General features: G+C 42.1%; 1 protein-coding gene across 1 annotated transcript in view; it reads right to left on the bottom strand.

Annotated features, from left to right (window-relative positions):
* plxna4 (plexin A4) overlaps positions 1-19,280 on the bottom strand; it is a 225,871-nt gene that overhangs the window by 25,986 nt on the left and 180,605 nt on the right. Inside the window, exons 13-24 of the mRNA XM_068721314.1 lie at positions 17,605-17,756; positions 16,218-16,341; positions 14,720-14,856; positions 14,010-14,177; positions 13,568-13,661; positions 11,423-11,662; positions 11,176-11,322; positions 10,239-10,473; positions 9,736-9,878; positions 7,105-7,373; positions 2,037-2,103; positions 172-318 (exon numbers count right to left, since the gene is read on the bottom strand). Of these exons, the coding sequence (XP_068577415.1) occupies positions 172-318; positions 2,037-2,103; positions 7,105-7,373; positions 9,736-9,878; positions 10,239-10,473; positions 11,176-11,322; positions 11,423-11,662; positions 13,568-13,661; positions 14,010-14,177; positions 14,720-14,856; positions 16,218-16,341; positions 17,605-17,756 (1,923 nt within the window). The remainder of the gene's footprint in view (positions 1-171; positions 319-2,036; positions 2,104-7,104; positions 7,374-9,735; positions 9,879-10,238; positions 10,474-11,175; positions 11,323-11,422; positions 11,663-13,567; positions 13,662-14,009; positions 14,178-14,719; positions 14,857-16,217; positions 16,342-17,604; positions 17,757-19,280) is intronic.

Below are 19,280 nucleotides of genomic sequence, written 5' to 3'. Positions count from 1 at the left end.
AGTGAGGTCGCCGCTCCTATGCCCCCCTGCATGTCAAGCGTGACAACGACAACTTTATGTCCCGTTGCTCATCTCATGACCGACAACCCATAACCACCCTTTTCCTCTCCTCTTGTCCCTGAAAGCATATTAAGTGTCCCCTTTCAGCCCCTGAACTGGTGAACCCCTTACCAGCGTCTTGTAGTCAATCTGTTGTCTGATGAGCTTGTCCTCGCTGAGCGAGTAGCGGGCCTCTCCTGTGATGGAGTCAATGGGGCCTTTCTCCATCTGCTGCTTGATGGCACAGAAGAGGGAGAAGAGAGGTTCGCCTGCACACTCCTGCGAAAAGATTTGGAGAAAAAGTTCGGAGGGAGGAAGAAAACTTTGAAGTCATTCTCGACTCTACTCACTGAAAGCAAAGTTTAATTATGTCTGAGAAAACATCTATCTAAAATGTAGTAACTGCTTTTTCACAGGCAGCCTTGCCTCCAGAGTTGCAAGCGTTACGTCCCAATCTATCCTTTGCCTAAATAACAAAAAAATCGTCTCAATATAATTAAACTTTGAAATGAAACCACAGTTTGGCGAAGATTTAATGGATCACCAGAACAAAATGCCACAAAGGACACTCTTGAAGACCCCCATCTTCCCTTTTGAAAACAGTTGTTCATCAAAAAGGAGAGATTGGCCATTTATCATAGTTTGGATTCTCCTCCCAGCTGCAGTAAAAGAGATGGAGGAAAAAAACAGGATGATGGTAACATTATCTTTGAGTGTGGGAGGAGTGGTGAATTTTGTGTTTTTGTGAATACTGGTGCCTTATGGAGTCAAAGGTCCGCTGTGGTGGAGTGAGACCTCTGCTCGCAGGAGGCCGCGGACCTCTCGCTCTTTCGTTGTTGTTTGAGCAACAAAGTCACGCCAAGAAAAATCAGCTGGATCCGGCTTACAATGAAAAAGTATTTATAATTCACAAATGCTAAAAGACAGTTACAAACTGAATTACACTGTTGACAGTAAGGAATCGCGAAACCGAGTTCAAAGACTCTCCCCCCCAACCGGCTGACAAATGCCAGTTTACAGTAAAGAAGATCGCCAAGAACTGAATTACATCTCTCTGAACAATGTTTTTATACCCAAAAGTCAGTAGTTTACTTTCAAAAGTCCATTATCAGCTTTGTGATTGGCTGAAATCCGATTGTCTCCTCCTGTCCTCTGACAATGCTCTCCATTGGTCTAAGTGATCCGCATAATGTCTGAATAGTGTCCTCTGGTCCGACCTGTCCTCCTCCTCATAAAACAGCATGTACCCGACCCCCATGTTTTCTTAGGGCTGTCTTCATCTACAGTACATCTCTGTTTGATCAATACATCTCCTTCCCCCACTGTTTACACCTCACATTCCTGAAGTCGGCTCACCAAACTCATCTCATTACCATACAGTTGTTTTCGGATCTGAAAAGCCTGTCTCAAAGGTCTCTCTCTTTCCTTCAAAACATTCAGTAACTGTATTTTATAGTTTGATACATATAATGATTATACTTTTATGATTTAACACTTTTCCAAACAAACATGTTATAACATTATATCCACCACTAGGTGTGCTTATTAAACACACTAACATTGCTTTTTAACTTTAAATACCTCACACCGCCTCCTCAATGGCATATCTATATCAGTATACATGCTAGCTGAAAAAGGACAACAAATGATCTAATGAATGCAACAAGTAGCTTTGACAGGACGACTAGTAATTCAGAAAACCTTTTTGAAATCTATGAAAACAATAGTTATATTCACGTACAGAAGATCTAAAGATATCTAAAATACAGGCTTCAATTTAAAGTTTACGATCCTGCAGTGAGGTGGTAAACTTCTTTGTGTATTTATTAAGATGTTTTACAGCCCAGGAGTACATGAAGAACTAGTGGATGTGTATCACCTGCTATTGTGAACCAGCAGTGAGGGGACAGTGATTTATCAACTTGGTAGGGCTAGCAACGACTACTTGTGGAGCTTAAAATGTTCAGTGATGTTGAAAAGAAACAATAAAGTGTTACCTTCAGAAACTTGTAGAGGAGGAACGTAAACCAGTTGGTCAGCATTTTCTCTGCAACAGACTCAGTCCTGCAAACAGACAGACACAAAGCACATAATGAACATATGATCCCCCACGCTCTTCTTACCATCATAAATATTCAACGCGGTCATCAAATATTCTGCTAAAAATGATGACCGCAGCTAATGAATAGGCTTGTTACACAAATATAATTTGGAGAGCCTTTGCTAATACGATGGCCTTTCAGAAAATCTTTCTGCTGGCTTTTATGCTCAGGCACGCCAAGGGCAGCTCGTCTACAGCGGCGGGGATTTTAATATGAGGCAAAGCAATTAAAAGCATTTATTTGATCCCAGAGGATTGATGTCGTTAGGGGCTGGATCGGCTCTGTAATAACACTGGCCTCATTATCAAGCGCTCCCTTGCCTATTCACTGGACTAACACTCGATCTGTGCACAATAGAAAGTGAATGAATACATCTCCCTCTCTTTCTCTGCCTGGCATCCATGCTCCACTGGTGTGGCAAAATGGTGTGTGTCTGCGTTTGTGCGTGTGTGTCTGTGCGTATGTGTTGACCTGGGCCAACAGTATGATTGATCCCGTGTGAATGACTAATCTGCATACATAATAACAACAGCGGTGGTGGTGAGGGGAGAAAGAGGAGAGGCGAGGATCGAATATCCTTTGACAGCCACCTTCTTGACCAGCAGCAGGGGTGTGTGGGTAATCTATCAAACTCACACACACACCCCGCCTTCTCCTTTTAATGAGCACCTACCATGGGCATCAATATTTTAGGATTAGTGTCCATTGTGTCGGTGTGTGTGTAGGTTTTGTCCCGTGTTTCAGCTGCCACCTGCAGCCCTCCCACCTTTCACCATTCAGACAGCCTCTTTAAGGGGCTCCACACTGAGGCATGAGGGGGGATATAATGTCGGCCTGGAACCCCTCGCCAACACTGGCACAACACCTGGGGGGGATTAACTTCCTGCCTCTCACTGTGCCCACACTTTTATATTGCCGCCCCTCCCACCCTTCCTCCGTCCAAAGATCCGAGGGTCAACAAGGTCACTTTTGATCTTTTCTTTCATGCATCCTTGCTGTCTTCATCCCTCTCTCTGGATCCTGTAATCATACACACTTCCAAATCCTCTCCATTTCCACAAATGTAGCCCATCTATGAAAGGGATGAAAAGAGCATGGAGAAAAGAGGATGTGCACAGGGAAGGAAGGAGGGAGGGAGCAATGGAAAAGGAAAATAAAGTAATGAAAGAGAATAAATGGCTTGGCTGAGTCAAGCCTTCCCTTTTCTTTTCTTTAAACTTCCTTTTCCTTACTCACTTGCAATAGATATTGTGTTTTTGTGGGGCCTGTGTGAGTGGACAAATGGGCAGCTTTTTTAAGGCAAGAGTGCAAAAAGCACAAATAAATCCCACTGCGTATGTATTCAGAAATTACCATGTGTGCTGACTAGTGTTTATTGTGTGTGTAGGTGTGTGTGTGTGTGTGTGTGTGTGTGTGTGTGTGTGTGTGTGTGTGTGTGTGTGTGTGTGTGTGTGTGTGTGTGAGAGCATGCTTCTGGCAGCGGGTGCCGGCCCTGCTGTAATAAGAAGTCTTGGCACGGCCCCACCAGTTTGCTTATGCTCATTTTCGATCATAGCAGTGCATGGGGAACAAGGATGAAAACGGCACTGTGACGGAGCTGCTTTAAGATCTAACCTATGCATTCGGTATTACAAATTTCAAACACCCTTCTCCTAACACAGTGCAACCTATGCTTGGGTTAATGCTATGAAATGTGCCGTGGCGTGTTGGCATGGTCATGCTTGCCTACTTGGCAGCCAGTCAGAGGGGCAGCGGGCATTGAGAATGATCTAGAGCAGAGGGGACCTGGCAGTGCTTAGTTCCCCCTGATTACCGAGGTAGTGTTGAGGGGAATCAGTGCATCATCAAACATTTAACATTTTGATCGGCCATTTCTGTAAGTAGCATGTATTTGTGTATGAAAATGTTATTTTCTAGATAACTGCTACTTCCTGGAGAACTGTGAATCGTTGATGGTAGATGTGACCAGAAAATACAACCAACAAAGCCATAACATGCCGAGCAATCCTGCTCTTCTGCCCATCTAATTGGCACCAATCCTTCACTGCTATTTCTTCAGTTTACACTTTAGAATGACTGCTCACTGCAGCACAATTACTTGCAAATATTTGAGTAAATGTAAACAAGGCAACATCTTCAAATGCTTATTTTGTCTGACCACATTTAATAAAACGGAACCAGAGTATGTTAAAAAGGAGCTGTGTTAACCGAACATGTAACTGCATCTCAGAGTCTTGCCTGGTTTCTGTCACTTGTTTAAACAGCACAGCTGGAGATCAGAAATCATTTCCATTTGCCACTCTACCTCCCAGCGAGGAAGATTGGTCATCACATGTGTCAAACAGCCTCACGGTGACGGCTAGCTGCGGACACCCACTTGTTGATGTATATATGCATTTATTCTGTCTATCACTCAGAACATAAACAAACACACATTTCCTTTAACAGAGATATCATTATAGATAAACAAGGGTCTCTTTAACCCTGTGTGATGATTGTGTGTCCGTGTTGGAGCCAATGAGGGGTTGTAATTAACGCAAGAACATATTGGGCTTTCATCTTTTGACCAACACCAAAACTGCTATTTTGACACATCAACTGCAGCCAAACTAAATTTAAGGCTACGGAAACACTGTTTAACTCTGCATGACGGGCAGAAGGAGGGTGGTGGGGGAAGGCGAGTGAGAGGTAGAGGAATGAAGGGAAGAGAGAAGCTACAGAAGGAGAATGCAGCAAGGAATGCGACAGATGGTTGTGGAAGGCTCTCGTTAGTTAGCTTGCCTGGTGCTTGTACTTCAGCACAGGTTGAGATGGGACAGATGGAAGGATGTGTGTTTGTGTGTGGAGGGAGAGGGATAAGACACACACACACACACACACACACACACACACACACACACACACACACACACACACTCACACACATTTCTTGGAAGAGGAGGCGGTGGGTAGCCGGGCTCAGAAGCTGTGCCAGAGACACACTGCTCACGCACTTTAAGCATTGATTTAGCAATCAAGTAAAAAGGGGAGGGGTAAGAGGAGGGGAGCAAGAGCTGGGAGTATAGATTGAGAGAGCGAGTATAAGTGAGGAAGAGAGAGATAAAGACAGTGACGGTGTGACACAAGCGGCACAAGCTTTAGAACTGAAGACAAATAAAGAAGAGAGTAGTGGAGAGTGAGGGAGAATAACACTCAAAATGAGCTAACATGGTGAAAGAAAGAAAGAAAGAAGAGACAGAACAAATTAAAGAGAGGGAAGAGGAGAGGTAGGGGTGCTATCTTTCCAGACAAGATTATGCCTCATCTTCACAGCCCTATGCTTGTGTATCTGGGCTATTTTCAGCTGCTATCCAAAGGACACGCCAGTCAGCCCACACTATAGGGTGGCGTAGCTTGCTCACACTGCCTCATCGCACCCAAGGAGCAAGGATGAGATGCAGACGGTCTGATCAGTGATCATCACAATCGTGTGTAGAACAAATGGGCAATCAAAGTGAGCGGGCATTGTTGTGACCATGTGCTCTCCCTCCAGTGCTGGTTGAATGCGATGGCATTTTCCCCAGGTTTTCCTTCTCCCTCTTGCCTTGCTGACAAGGGAGGGGGAAAAGAAGAGACGGAATGTGAAGACTGTGTGATCCAAGACAGTGTGTTGTCTTTGGCTTGCACTTGAACAACAGTTGTTGGTTTGTCTTTGCAGCAGTTCGAGCTACCATTTTTAAGAATTTTGTCTTAAATTAAAAATGAAATAAAATTCTGACACAAAATGAATGATTTGTGGGTATAGTACATACAAGACGCTGCTGGCATGTATACTAAGTGATCAAAGAGCTGATCACACCACTTGCCTTCATGCCTCAGTAGTCAGCTTTCATTACTTGGAACAGCTTTAAGTGTCTCTACTGTCCTTGACTACCTTCTCCCCGCCTCTGCTGTACACGCCGTCTCTTGTGTTGTATCTACTGCCAGGATCAGCATGCAGTTACTCCATTGTTTAGTGGCTTCACCATTCTCGGTGAGCTCTGGCTGCAATTAATCATGCCTGCTGCCCAGACAGCATTAATCTCTCTCTGCATCACCACGTAGCGTCTAAACAGGCTGTCATTAGATGAATATGCCTATTGTCGTGTGGATGGTACGAGGACAGCATTCATTTCATAAGATATGCTTGTCGTATTTGCGTGTGTGTTTACTGGCAGAGATGAGTTTTTTACCAGAGGGAAAATATGAATTTTAATTGAAACGAGAAAAGGACAAATTAATTTGTGACTTGCCTGTCAAATCATCTGGGGGGTGTCAAGAGTTGCACGAGGACCCCAAAGCAAAACAACATCTAGCACAATAACCATGTATATACACACTAAGTACACACATGCACACATACACAACAGCTGTAAGGCAGCTGGTTTACTCAAGTAACCATAATCAACACATTTACCAAACACCATGGGCAGGAAGCATAATCACATACAGTGCCGTGTTCAAGTGCAAGCCATTAAAGCTTTGACTGAAAATCCAAGGGAGGGTTGTGACAGTGCTTGAGTGCGAGCTTTCACAGTTCTCCCTGTTTCATAAATTCGTTTTTTTTTCTTTTTCTCTTGAGCCATTTGAAATTGGATTTACTGCTAATTAATCCTAATTATTTTTCTAATAATATGCAAGGCAATGCACTCTGCTCTATCTGAGACAGAGCCAGCAAGAGTTAATCCAAACGTGTCACATATACGGACAGAGCCACAGATAGAGCAGCAGATCCTGTCCTTGATTGTAATGGGTTGACATTAACCATTACAAACCTTCATCTCTATCTCTATAAGTTTGGAGAAGCTGAATGTTTGTTCTTTGTCTGGAATATGCAGCAAAACAGCAAAAGTGGTCACTACCAGCTGTGTAACTTTGGGCTCTTGTTCGACATTGATAGGAGGAAAGCTAAACTCGGTACTTTATTGTTGTGCCTGGTTCTCACCTGCGGAGCAGCAGCTTGGGGTGGTTCTTGCTCTCAAGGTTGCGGTCTATGAGGTCAGACAGCAGGTGCTTTAGGACGTCAGTGGCGTACTCCAACTTGCTCTGCAGCACTGTCATGATAAGTGAGGCCACGTTGCCGCGGTCCCTCATGGAGAATCCACGCTGGGCCTCAAGAGTGCGAATAAAACACAGCAGGAAGACCTTGTTGTTAATGAGCTGGCCGAAGAGCTTCAGCCCCTTCTCCACTTGCTCCTGTCGGTAGCCTGGCACCTGTGAGGAAACAGGAGAAACATTCATTTGACTGAAACAAATTAAAAATAACGAGGGAAAAAATAACAGATTCTTTGTGGCACATTCAAGGACACATCATATAGACGCAATTAGTCATCAGTTCATTTTCAATGCACTGTTACATTGAAAATGAACTGGTTGCTCCCCGTCTCCCTGATCAAAAACATTTCATGGAGGAAACATTAAACTCAGTTTAAACACAGTTTTATATAACATTTAATCACAATCAATATATTTAGATCATAAGTTAATAGATCCATCTTCATGAGAGGAGAGAAATACAATGATAGAAAGAAAAAAGAATCTAGCAAGATGAGGAGTTTAACTTGCTTTTGTAACGTTTAGTCTGAAGGTTGAGAATAAAGGCAAGGAAACACTAAGCCTCTTAGGGAATGTGAGGGAATGTTTATTACATCGATGGTGCTGCGTTCCACACTAATGCAAGTAGAAAGGGAGTGCAGCGATGTGAATTCCCCTCATGTGAGCCCAGAATGTCCCTGCACCATTTATACTAGTCACTTGCCGCACATGCTTCCTTTCTCAATTTCTTTTCTTAAATAGCACCTATTGAGAATATATATTTTTTGTATCTGTCAAGAGCACTTGTGGAAAGACAGCATCTCTTTGTACCAAATGTAGCTGTCTACCAGCATATGTTCTTGCTTTGTAATCTGCTGGGAGCTATTGTTAAGTTGCAAGTCTAATTTCATACCGCTTGACAAGATGTGTACGTTTGTGTGTGCGTGTGTGTTTTGAGACTTAGCATGTGCCTTTTTTTCTGCATATACAGTACATGTATGAGCGTGTGCGATACAGGCACATGTGGAAATCTGGGAAAACTGAAATGCGTGTGTGCATGTTTTCTGCCTTCTTTTCTAGCTACACAAATAAACTGTGACCTAACAAATATACTGCACAGTCCCGTAACACCAACATGTTTAACATGTCCCTCAGGACTACGGAGAGCTCAAAAACAGCAACATGTCCTGACCTACACACTCTCCAATCTCCATAGGTCACTGAAATATTTGAGTTTGCCAGGCTCATAGGTGGAGCAGCAAAATGGCAACCGCTGCTGGAACTGAATCATCAAGAGGGAAGTGGGAAATGTAACGGCAGGAAAAAAAACATACAAAAGCTGCAAGCAAAATGAGATTCAGCTGTGAAGTAAAGATGTGATTTTTGACTGCTAAGAATAACATTAACAGTTACAAGAAACAAGTAAGGCTTTATTGAGCAGACACATGCAAGACTATATTGTATTTTCTACATGTAATTCTCATTTGAACTTTTATGGGGTTTCTTTATATTTCAGTTTTAAGCAAATCCCACTATTCCAGTAAGTTTAGACATAATTCTCATTGCCTGTGCTATTTCTAACATGTCTACAACCTACAGTCAAAAATGTGACTTTAAATTATCCGACACATCAATAACAATTAAGCAGCCATCAACTGCCTAAGACAAGCCTGCTACTTTTTTCATTTGTCTCCTATTCCACATTATACTCCTCATACAGTTCGACATTAATACCAATTAAAACATAATTAGTATTGCTTATTACTGGGAAATTCACATCAGGGATAGAGTGGCCAACCCGGAGGGCAGTGAAATGGGGGTCCATCATTCTCTTAATGGAACAAGACGACCTGCTCAATTATGGCTGTCTATCAATGTCACCACTGGGGATAAATGACTTGATTTCTTTCTTTTGCTTTTCTCCCACTGATTGATTTTTAATTTGTATTTGAGGTGCAGAAAGATAACGCAGCAGCGTCTCATATCCTTTGAGGTATTAATGAGAGCGCGCTCCTGATTTGAGGGCTGCCTTGTTTGTTTTTTAAAAAGTGCTGTTGTCGGCCGTCAAAAGGCTTTTGTTTACCCGACAGCAACACAAATAACATCGGCGTCAATTTCACCTACTGTGACCCACCAGATTGTTCATTGTGCTCTCTTTTCAAATAGGGCTAATTGCATCGAGATTGTTATTTGATAGAAACTGAAGAACAGGTACACACACTTCTTTGCACTATTCAAATACCTAGCTGTCCTCTTTCAACAATTCCTAAGAACTGCTGATTGACACAACTAGTGGAATATGTGAGTTCAAATTGAATAGATACTGTAGATGCCCTCAAGCATGTTAGTGAAAAACCTTGATTTTTATGCCCTACTGTATGTACACGGCATTTTTCCTGCACTGGACAAATGCAGAATATAAATATTGTTAGGTTATTAAGTGTTAAGTCAATCACTGGTTTAACCAATTACAAGGTGTTCCTTCATTAAAACCGACACTGGCTAAAAAGGGCTCCAGTGGCAGTGAAACAGTCTAATATACCTCCAGATCTCGTAGAACAGGATGCTCCTCGATTCCTGGGAAGAGGACCCTCATGGTGTAGGTCCTGTAATCCAAGAAGGGGATCCCTGCTCCATCCAGATCACTGGTTAGCTCATGGATGTCTGTCTGGAGTTCTGCAAAAGCTGATGGATAAACCAGATACACAAACCAATTCATTTTCTTTGACAAAACAATTAGCTAATGATGCAATGGCAGCTATGCTTTCAGATAGTTTACAGTCAACATATCAGAAATATATAATAAAATGATAGCTAAAGTGGCAACACTGGATGCTGGAAATACATAAATACTGTTTAGCACATAATCTACTTATACCTAACAATATCAAAAACAAATGACACTTTTATTTAACCTGATGAGTTTCCCACAATATATGGATTTCGTAATTAACTTTAAACAGAGTACATAAATAATCAAAAATGTTCCCAAGGTAGCACATTTAGTTGGATCTATTGAGGGAGAATCAGCATCAACCCTCTTACCCTCTTTGCACTCCAGAGCCACACGTGACTCAAGGTTGTCCATCTGCATCTGCAGCCTCTTCAGCGTCAGGTCGCTCTCACGAGACTTGCGCTTGTAGGCAATGAGAACCACCACGATGACAAGGATGAGCAGGCCTCCGGCTGCAGCAATGCCAATGATCGCAGAGCTGCTGAGCGGGCTGTCGGACGTGATGTGGACCACACCTGGGGAAAACTCGATACCACCCACACGTGCCTTGTGATGGAGAGAGATAAAAGGGCAGATTATAATCAATGCAAGCATGTCCTATACATATGGCCAAAGGAAGTTCAGTATACCGGAGCTGCAATCAGAGGAGAGCTTCACTTAAATATGAAGTATTGTGTTCTTCAAGGTAAAACATGTATGAACTATGACATAACATTGCCTCTGAGAATCCCTTTTAGGTCTATAAAGCCTTTCTCTGTCTTCAAATTCAATATCAAAGCCCAGACAGACCGACATATTGATTTGATTTTCAAATGTGTACACACTTTTGTTTATTTGTGCATCTACTAACTGTGTTATAATAATGTGTCCATCTCTCCATATGACGCTGGCTTCAGGTGGTAACATCAGGAAGCGCTTTGTTTAAAGTGGTTCCTCTTAAAACCACAAATGGAATCTTTATTGAGTTTGCCGAGGCCCTAATCCTTCTTATTGAAGGCTTATTTATTTGTCTTTTGTCTGCTTGTGGGCAGTAACAGGAACCACACAGCTGATTTGATTAGAGCTGTAGTCTGTCTCGAAGTGGACAAGAAGATGGATAGAAAGCAACACAAAGAATGTCCATCTGTTTGTCACACTGTCTATCAATTTGTAGGCCTGTCTGCCTTCTCCACCATAGCCTCCCTATCTGTCACGTGTATCTGTGTCTCTCTCTCTCTCGTCTTTGTGAGCATGCGCTGTATCACTCACCAGGACCTTGTGTCGACCCGTCAGGTTGGGTGACTCGCAGAGCAGCTGGGTCTCTGACACCGTTAACATGCAGGGCTTCTCGCCAATAAGAACTGTGTAGTTCAGCTTTCCATTTCCACTAATGGTTGGTGGAAGGAAGTTTCGCCCCTGCAGGAAAAAAATTCATGCATGATTAAATGTGTTGTTAAAGGGATTATAATAATAAATACTGGTTGTGAGTAATTGTGCGTAATATCTATCCCTGTACCTTTAGTATAATGGGGGATCCAGGTTTAAGCTCCAGCACTCCAGACACACTGAGTGGTTCAAACTCAGGATTGGGGTAATAGATAAAGTTGGTGTTGTTGAGAGCCATGAGAGCCTGCACCTCGTCCAGTTTAAAGCCAAACTCACTCGGCTTCTCAGACCCCTCCTGCTGCCTGGCCAGACTGATGATCAGCTCTGGGGCCTGACACAGCATGGATGTAGGGCTCAGCACCTCGCACAACTGGCATGGAGAGAGAGAGAGAGAGAGAGAGAGAGAGAGAGAGAGAGAGACAGACAGACAGACAGAGAGAGACAGACAGAGACAGAGAGAGAGAGAGAGAGAGATAGAAAGAGAGAGAGAAAAAAAAAGTTATATGGAAAAAGTTATGGATGAACATATCTTCTGCAAAAGAAATAAGTGCTTTGTGGAAGCAGAGAAAACTTGCAAATTGACCAAAAAAATAAAATTAACATGCACAAACATATACTCCTTTTTGTCATTTACTGTGTGGATTTTTGGAGGTGTTGTGGTGCTTTAGGATACTGTGAGCGATTATGCATCAGTCCACATCATACCTCACAATCAAATTAAATTAAGTTCCCTATTACCTCACATGTCTCTTTGCAACTAAAGCTCTGGCAAACTAGCACTTGAAGGTGCACCTACTTATTTATATGGCAAGACATCTAATCAGCAGTTAGTGAGAATCTTTTACTTCACAGCTTTACATTTCACTAAGGCAACTGGAGACTCAATGCAAACTGGAAGCTCCTCCATTTCAAAAAGCACAAAGAAGAACCTGTTGAAGGATTTTTCTCAAAGAAAGCCACCAAATGAGGAGCAGTTAGAGCGCGAGCGCAGTCTCACCACTACCTGGCTTTGATGTGTGAAGATTCAGGAGTGATAACTAGGTCTTACCCTTCATTCAACACCCTCCAGAAAGACACCTCCACGCTCTCATCACTTCTTTACTCCCTGTCCAGTTACTCTTCTCTGTGATATTTTCGTCTCTCTTTGACACATTCATATTCTGGAACTCATCTTTCTTGAAACCACTTTACTGCTCAATTACAGTGCATCTTACATGTTTCGGTGTCTTATCTCACTCTTGTATTGCTGTTCTTCGTCTTTGCCCTGGTCTTTCATTTGACATGCGATGTGATTTGAATTCTTCCTCTTTATTCCTTGTACACAACAGACTGTCCGATCCGTCATTGTCATGCCCTTCAATATCCCTCTAACATCTCCATTTTTCTTTGTCTGTCAGGGCATTGACAAATCAACCACCAGCACAGGTCTCATTCACAGACATTTCCACAGTAACCTCTGCCACGCAGCCACTCAAACTACTGCCCGTCACTCTAATTGGGTCCTTGAACATCAAACTTGACTAATCCTGGAAGGTCTTCGGAACATCTTTAACATGCATCCTGCACTGCTGCAGCAAGGTAAAAAAGACTCCTACTGAGCTGTGTAAGAAAGTGAGAGTGAGCAACACATTTCAGCACATCTAATTCATGTTTTGTTCAAAGTGCAAGCTGCCTGCACAGTGGCTTGAGACACAATGCCCAGTGCAGACATATGTGAGAACAGATGTTAAACGTGGTGCAAGTTCATGCTCAAACGGACCATGAAGATAGCTTTACCGCCTTTTGTTACTCCCTCTTCTTTCAATCAGATCACAGAGACACTTGTACGGCTTTATCTATCCTCCCCTGGGTAAAAGGGTGAATAGAGGGTAGAAGAACTTGATAAGGGCCGATCTCTGTGGTTTTTAGTTCGATGTCAAAACGTCCCTATTGTTACAAAGGCGTGGAGAGGAATTACATCACTCTCTATTAATTCAAATGCAACCTGTTGATTTTCACTCTGTCCTCTCAGTGTTTTACTTGACCCATTTACCTCAAAGTGGCACTGAAGCATTTAGTCATGCAAGTCATTACTCTGAATCTCACTATGGCCCTCTTCCTATGAGACGCCTAGCTGACCAGGGAGGTTAGGGAGTAAGAAGCACCGGTGGTGGTAAAGTTATTTCACTGACTGTAATCTCCTTCAGGTATATGACTTTGGATTGATTTTTCACCAAGATGAAGCGCAAGGCCTCTTCTTTAATCATCCACATTGTTTGTGTTCGCAATCACTTACATTGAGTGTCTCATGGCTGTTGTAGTTGGCTCTGATGATTGGGTTCTGAATGATGTCCAGGTTTGTTCCTGTCACTGTCACTGGGGTGTTTCCACTGAGGGAGAGATTAAAAAACAAGGTTTAAAGGATAGCTCAGATTGTTTTGACAGTGATATATATTGCTCACTGGGAGAGATATTGATGCTGAAACATTAGCCTGTGGTTGTAAAATGATGATGTTGTAGATTTTTTTATCATACAGTTGTAGATGGTTATGATTTTCTTTTAACTGGACAATTTGCTACTGCTCATTTTTGTCTTTATTTATCAGAAGAGCCTGCTTTGCTGGGATATCTCCATCTACACAGGATCCATAGCATCCATCAATATCAATTAGTAGTGAGTAACATGCAAGCTTTTGACAAAAAAAGTGATGTGACTGAAACATGCCCTTGTATCATACCTGTAGATGCTCCACTCAGGCTCTATCTTGGTGATGGTGGGATCCTCCACATACTCAAACCGCAGGTCTTTCTGGAGATGAGCCTTGTCTATGCTCACGGACACCGACACGTTTCCACAGCCATGCAGGGAAGCATGGGTGCGGCAGGTGAGCCACTGGCCACCCCTCCTAAAGTGATAACAGGATGATGAAAAGTGGTTATTAGTCAGTCATAAATATATTACACTGTGTAAAAACTCAGGAGTCATCTCTCTAGCTGTTTATCACTGCCGGTGCAGACTACTAAATCATTCAAAAACCAATATCAATTTTAAATTAAAGACGGTTGAATGGTTGCTTAAGCGGACATGGATAGATAGTTTATTGACTGAGCATGGAATTGTGCATTGATCAGTGTTAGGTGGTGGATTACAATATGTCTTTTCTCATATCCCATTCCCATTGAAAAAAATCTACTAAGCAAAAGATCCACCACTGCTAAATAACAGATGGAAGCTTCATGATTAAAGAAACTACACAGCATTCATTGATCACCACCAGGACATTTAATTACTGTGTCAATTTATGTTGAGGAAAAATGATCTTGGAAAGATGGGAACTGTCAGAGGGGTTTACTCCCTGCAGTTTGACTAACATGGGCTTTGACTGAGCTTTTAATTGACTGTTTAAGTGTGATTGGCAGGATCAGCTCTGGCTTGCTACCCACTAACTTCAGATAAGTGCACGGCTGGTCTTTAAACATGATTGACACGTTGCTCCCAGCGTCAAGGTGGCTGCCAGTGATGTTGACAGTGGTTCCCCCAGAGACTGGCCCTCGACTGGGTTTCAGGTTGATAATCCTTGGGATCTGGAGAAGGGGCAGGGGTTGTAAGGTCACAAGTCAAACAGGGGGTGAAATCAAGGTGAATAAATCATGAGCAACAGTGAAATTCTAGTGCTCAAAAACTAATAAATACAGGTTAAAGGAGTAGAGTCCTGCAGTATTTAATGTAGGGGGCAAAATTACAAGAATCCTCAGTGAGCAGGTAATAAATAAGGGGAATATGAGGGAGTCTGTAAAGTTTTTTCTATGCGAAAGGTTGCGTTTGCATTCTTAATTTCTTTTAATTTATGTAAATAAAACCGATAAACATTCTGGGAATAAAACTAAATGTTTAACTCATGTCAAAATAAAAAGTCCTGTATAATTTACTGAAACAATATACAATGCAAAGTCTTTATTATTAGCCCAGCCATAACTCCTTCTTAAAAATAAACACCCTTTCTAGCTCGCTAATAAGCAAAGCATTTCTAAAATTAGACGATGAGACACAAATGAGTGAATTTTATGATTAGTCAACCTGTTTGTTTTAATGAGCTGCAGGCTCCAGAGAAGAATCTACTGAGCATTCTCAGCTAAATATGCCTTTGAGTGTTAGTATATACCTGCACTCATTAATCCCACTTACATACACTATACTGTGGTGGAAAGCTTTGATGTAGCAGCAACTGATGTATTCCACTGGAAGCTGGGCATAGAGTAAATCCTCCTGCAGTTCATTTGGCCTTCTTATAATCTCATCTCCAGCCTGCTGCGTGGTGTGACATCTAGCCCTAACATCATATAATCCTGTACAGAGGGCCCCGTTGAGAAATAAAACTCAGCCAGCGCCCATTAATGGATGGCAGTAAAACTGATAAAACTCCATAAAACGAGTACATAATGGCAACAACTGCAAATTTATTTCCATGCGTGCGAGTGATGCTGATAAATTGCGTGCAGAGTGGGTTTTGAAAGAACACAGTAAGTGTGTTATGCGCGTGTTTTTATGTGTTCATGGAATGAATGTATTTATAACCGTAAGTGTTTCTTTCTCATTCTGCACTCATTAGTGACACACGCGTGAGATATGCCGAGAGGGAGAAGCTCAGTCACCACGTCGGATCATAGCCAAAACATGTTCGTATAGTATTAACACAGTAGGTGAGAACACAGATCAACGACCAGCAAGGTGCTAGCATGCAGAGTGTGACATATGCAGCATGTGTGCCTTCTTGCTCATGGAAGACAAATACTGGATACAATGAACCAATCATCTAGAGTCTGTTCAACCATCAAATCAGTCAACCCCAAATCCAATGACTGTATTTTCACTTTGAAGATCTCATTTTCAAAAGAAAATGTTCATGATAATAGAAAATGATCAAATATTGAAAGCGTAGACTCACCACAAAGTAGTAGTACTTGGAGGACTTTGCCATGAATTCTGGTCTGCACTCTCCAACCCCGACACAAACCTGCACATTCCCAGTATACTGGCTCTTCTCTGCTTTACCCATCTCACACACAATCCTGTCAACACACAGTAGCACAATTGTGGAATACGTAAGAAAAAAATAACATATGGAAATGCATGTGCAGACACACCCAAATGTATATGCGACACACAAAAAAGCCAATGGAAAAACGCTGCAGCAGTTCACCTTGTCAGCAAATGCTGAGCAGATTATGTAAAAAGAATGGACCTAAACCTGTTAAAACCCAAGTATAATAATGCATTATTTGGCAGCGACTTCACCTTCCGCATAGTGCCAACTTGTGGGAGAAAAAGGAAAAGGTCTCTCCCCTTTTACACATGACCTCAAATACAGCTACCTCTTCTGCTGGGTCAGCATTTGCTTAAAAAGTGCTGGCACACAACTGACTTTCTTAGCAGAAGAAGCTCTGGCTCTGGTGATAAGCCAACTTTAAACTAGTTTAAAATAATTTGACGGACGGCCCCTGTAAGGAACCAAAACTCTGGATTAAACTCAAAAGTCAACTAAAATGTAACCTCCTGAACTTTCTAAAATGATTATGAGAATGTGTGTGTTGGTGTGTGTGTAAGTGCTAACATGAATTACGGGTTGTTCTCTGTTGCCCACAGCAGTAGATATACGTTAACATAAGTGTCTTGTACTCCATGTGTGCCACTGTGATTTCAAGTTATATCAAAGTCTAATTTCTTGTGGTCTAGGGATTAAGCTAATTTGACATTAGTCTACCTGACATGTCATAGTCTTTGTCTCTCTCTCTTCTACTCACACCGTCTTCGGTGCTGCCTTACACACACATGCCCACAAACACCCTGAGGTGAGTACTCTGACTGATCGGTTGGTCAGGCTGACTGATTATGGCTCCGTCATGTGGGTAACACAGGTAACATGGTGTTGCGGTATCTGTGTGTGACTCAAGTGTCTCTTTCCCTGTAGGGCATGAAGTACTCAGCTGTGGTCAAAGTGCTTTCAATGGGAATATGGCAAGTGAAGGAAGAACACAAATACTAGACTGAATTCAGGATTTAGCTTTGTTGCTGTTCCAAAATATAGTTTTATTTCTCCCTGTGGGTCCAGTGCAGCTGGACATGTTTTTATTCATAGAGATTATGTAAATTTTAGATGAAGAAATTGTGAATTACTGTAAAACAAAGCTCAGTATATTTGCTATTAATTGCTGTTTTCATCTGGCTGCTGCCTCAAATGTGTAATGCAAATTGAGACTAGGTGAGGATTTGCTGTTTATTACATTGTGCTGTCAATGTTCTAGATTCGGTCATCAATATAAAATGTGCCTTACTGTTCAGCAGGTATGTAGCCCTCACGTATGGGGGTGCAATCCACTTCGGCCACCTTCACGTTGTCCTGAATCTCTCTGAACTCCAGTCCCAGGTTCTCCCCGCGAATAGTCACGAGTGTGCCACCCTCCCTGGGACCCCTCAGAGGTGTGATCTGTTGAAAGTCAAATCTGGATTCATGTTTTTGGAGATGTTTTGTTTGTTTTCCTAAACAACAAGCTTTGGTTAGTTGCATAAGGCATTCTGCTGACAATATAAGGTGCAATTTAATAAAAAACCCAAGTCACAAACATTTTAGATGTGAAAATTGTAAAAAAGAGTAAAAGTAATAACGGTAAAGGTATAATATAAATGACCACTTAATTTGTTTCCCTCTCTTTGTTTCTTGATGTATATTATGTAAAATATATCTAAAGAGTTTCTTTTCCATAATCAAACGCTAAAATGCATTTGATGTCGGCAAAATGAACCAGAACATTTAAAAGAAAATTGACACAATTGCTTTTAGACATGGCAAATGATGAATGAAGAAATGAGTAATGTTAATGTTAATATGAATGAACATGAATGTTAACTAGCGTCTGATAATGAACCCTTTTAATAATATTGGAGTCAAAATGCTAACTTCCCAAATGGTGTGCGATAAAGAATATTAGTGGTTTGCCAGTAAAAATGCAGTGTTCCTACTTCTTAGTGTTTTGGTTCCAGTGAACCCACTGTATGGACGGGAGAAACAGGTGAAGAATGATAGCAATGCATTCAAAGGTAATGTTATCAAATTGTTTTTTGGGGGGAATAACGTTATGTAACTCCTAGAAAAAGAAAAGACTTTGCTGAAGGGTGAGAGGATGGGAGAGACGGCTGCAGAAAAGAGACAATAAACGACAAAATAACAGCTCCAGTGACAGCTATGGGGTCAAGACTCAGGGTCAAGGGATTGTCATTTCTCAATCCTGTACTCACTGAAAACCAAGACAATGTATTACATAAGATTAACTTAAAACTTGGCATTGGGTGACATCTTTGCAGTAATCACAGTGTCCTTTGATTCATTAGCAACATCTCTCATTGTCGATGAGGCGGTTCTAACATCCGTCAACACTTTTACTCACACAATTACTTTTTGGCCAGTGAGTGTGTATCAGGCCGGCTCAGATGGATGGACGTTAGAGACGGACAGAGAATAGTCTGTTTCTATCTGTCTCTGTCAAATAGGAGTCCTGCATGCTGCAGAAAGGGGCCCAGTTGTAATGGTGCTGTGTCACCATCCCCCCTGAAAAAGAGTGATCCCAAGGATCTTCACCGGGGCCGAGATCGTGTCTCTGCTTGGTTTGCAGTTGGCAGCGTGACCCCCTGCGGCGTTCACAGGTAGAGTGCTGAGTGAGTGTTTGTGTGTGGCTTTATCTCATGGCCGGAAGCTCTTGCTTGTTGTGGTGTGATAATCTTTATGTTACAACCACATGAGCATCAAACAATTTTTAATTTGTTTATTTCTCCAAGAACTGAACTGATACACACTCCACTAGCTGGGCTTGAAAGGAACCAGCCAATCGAATGACAGAGGCCAGCTCAAGCCAGGTCATGCACAACACAAGTCTCGTGGCTGCCATGTGGGAGATATCGCTTTAGCATGCTTCAGAGTCTCTGATTAATAAGGTTCCCTGCTGATATCTTAATG

This window comes from Cebidichthys violaceus, unplaced genomic scaffold (assembly GCF_023349555.1).
Source record: "Cebidichthys violaceus isolate CVI_PGR_0920_01 unplaced genomic scaffold, fCebVio1.0.p SCAF_27, whole genome shotgun sequence".
Lineage (NCBI taxonomy): Eukaryota > Metazoa > Chordata > Actinopteri > Perciformes > Stichaeidae > Cebidichthys > Cebidichthys violaceus.
This window is presented reverse-complemented; position numbering and strand designations above follow the sequence as displayed.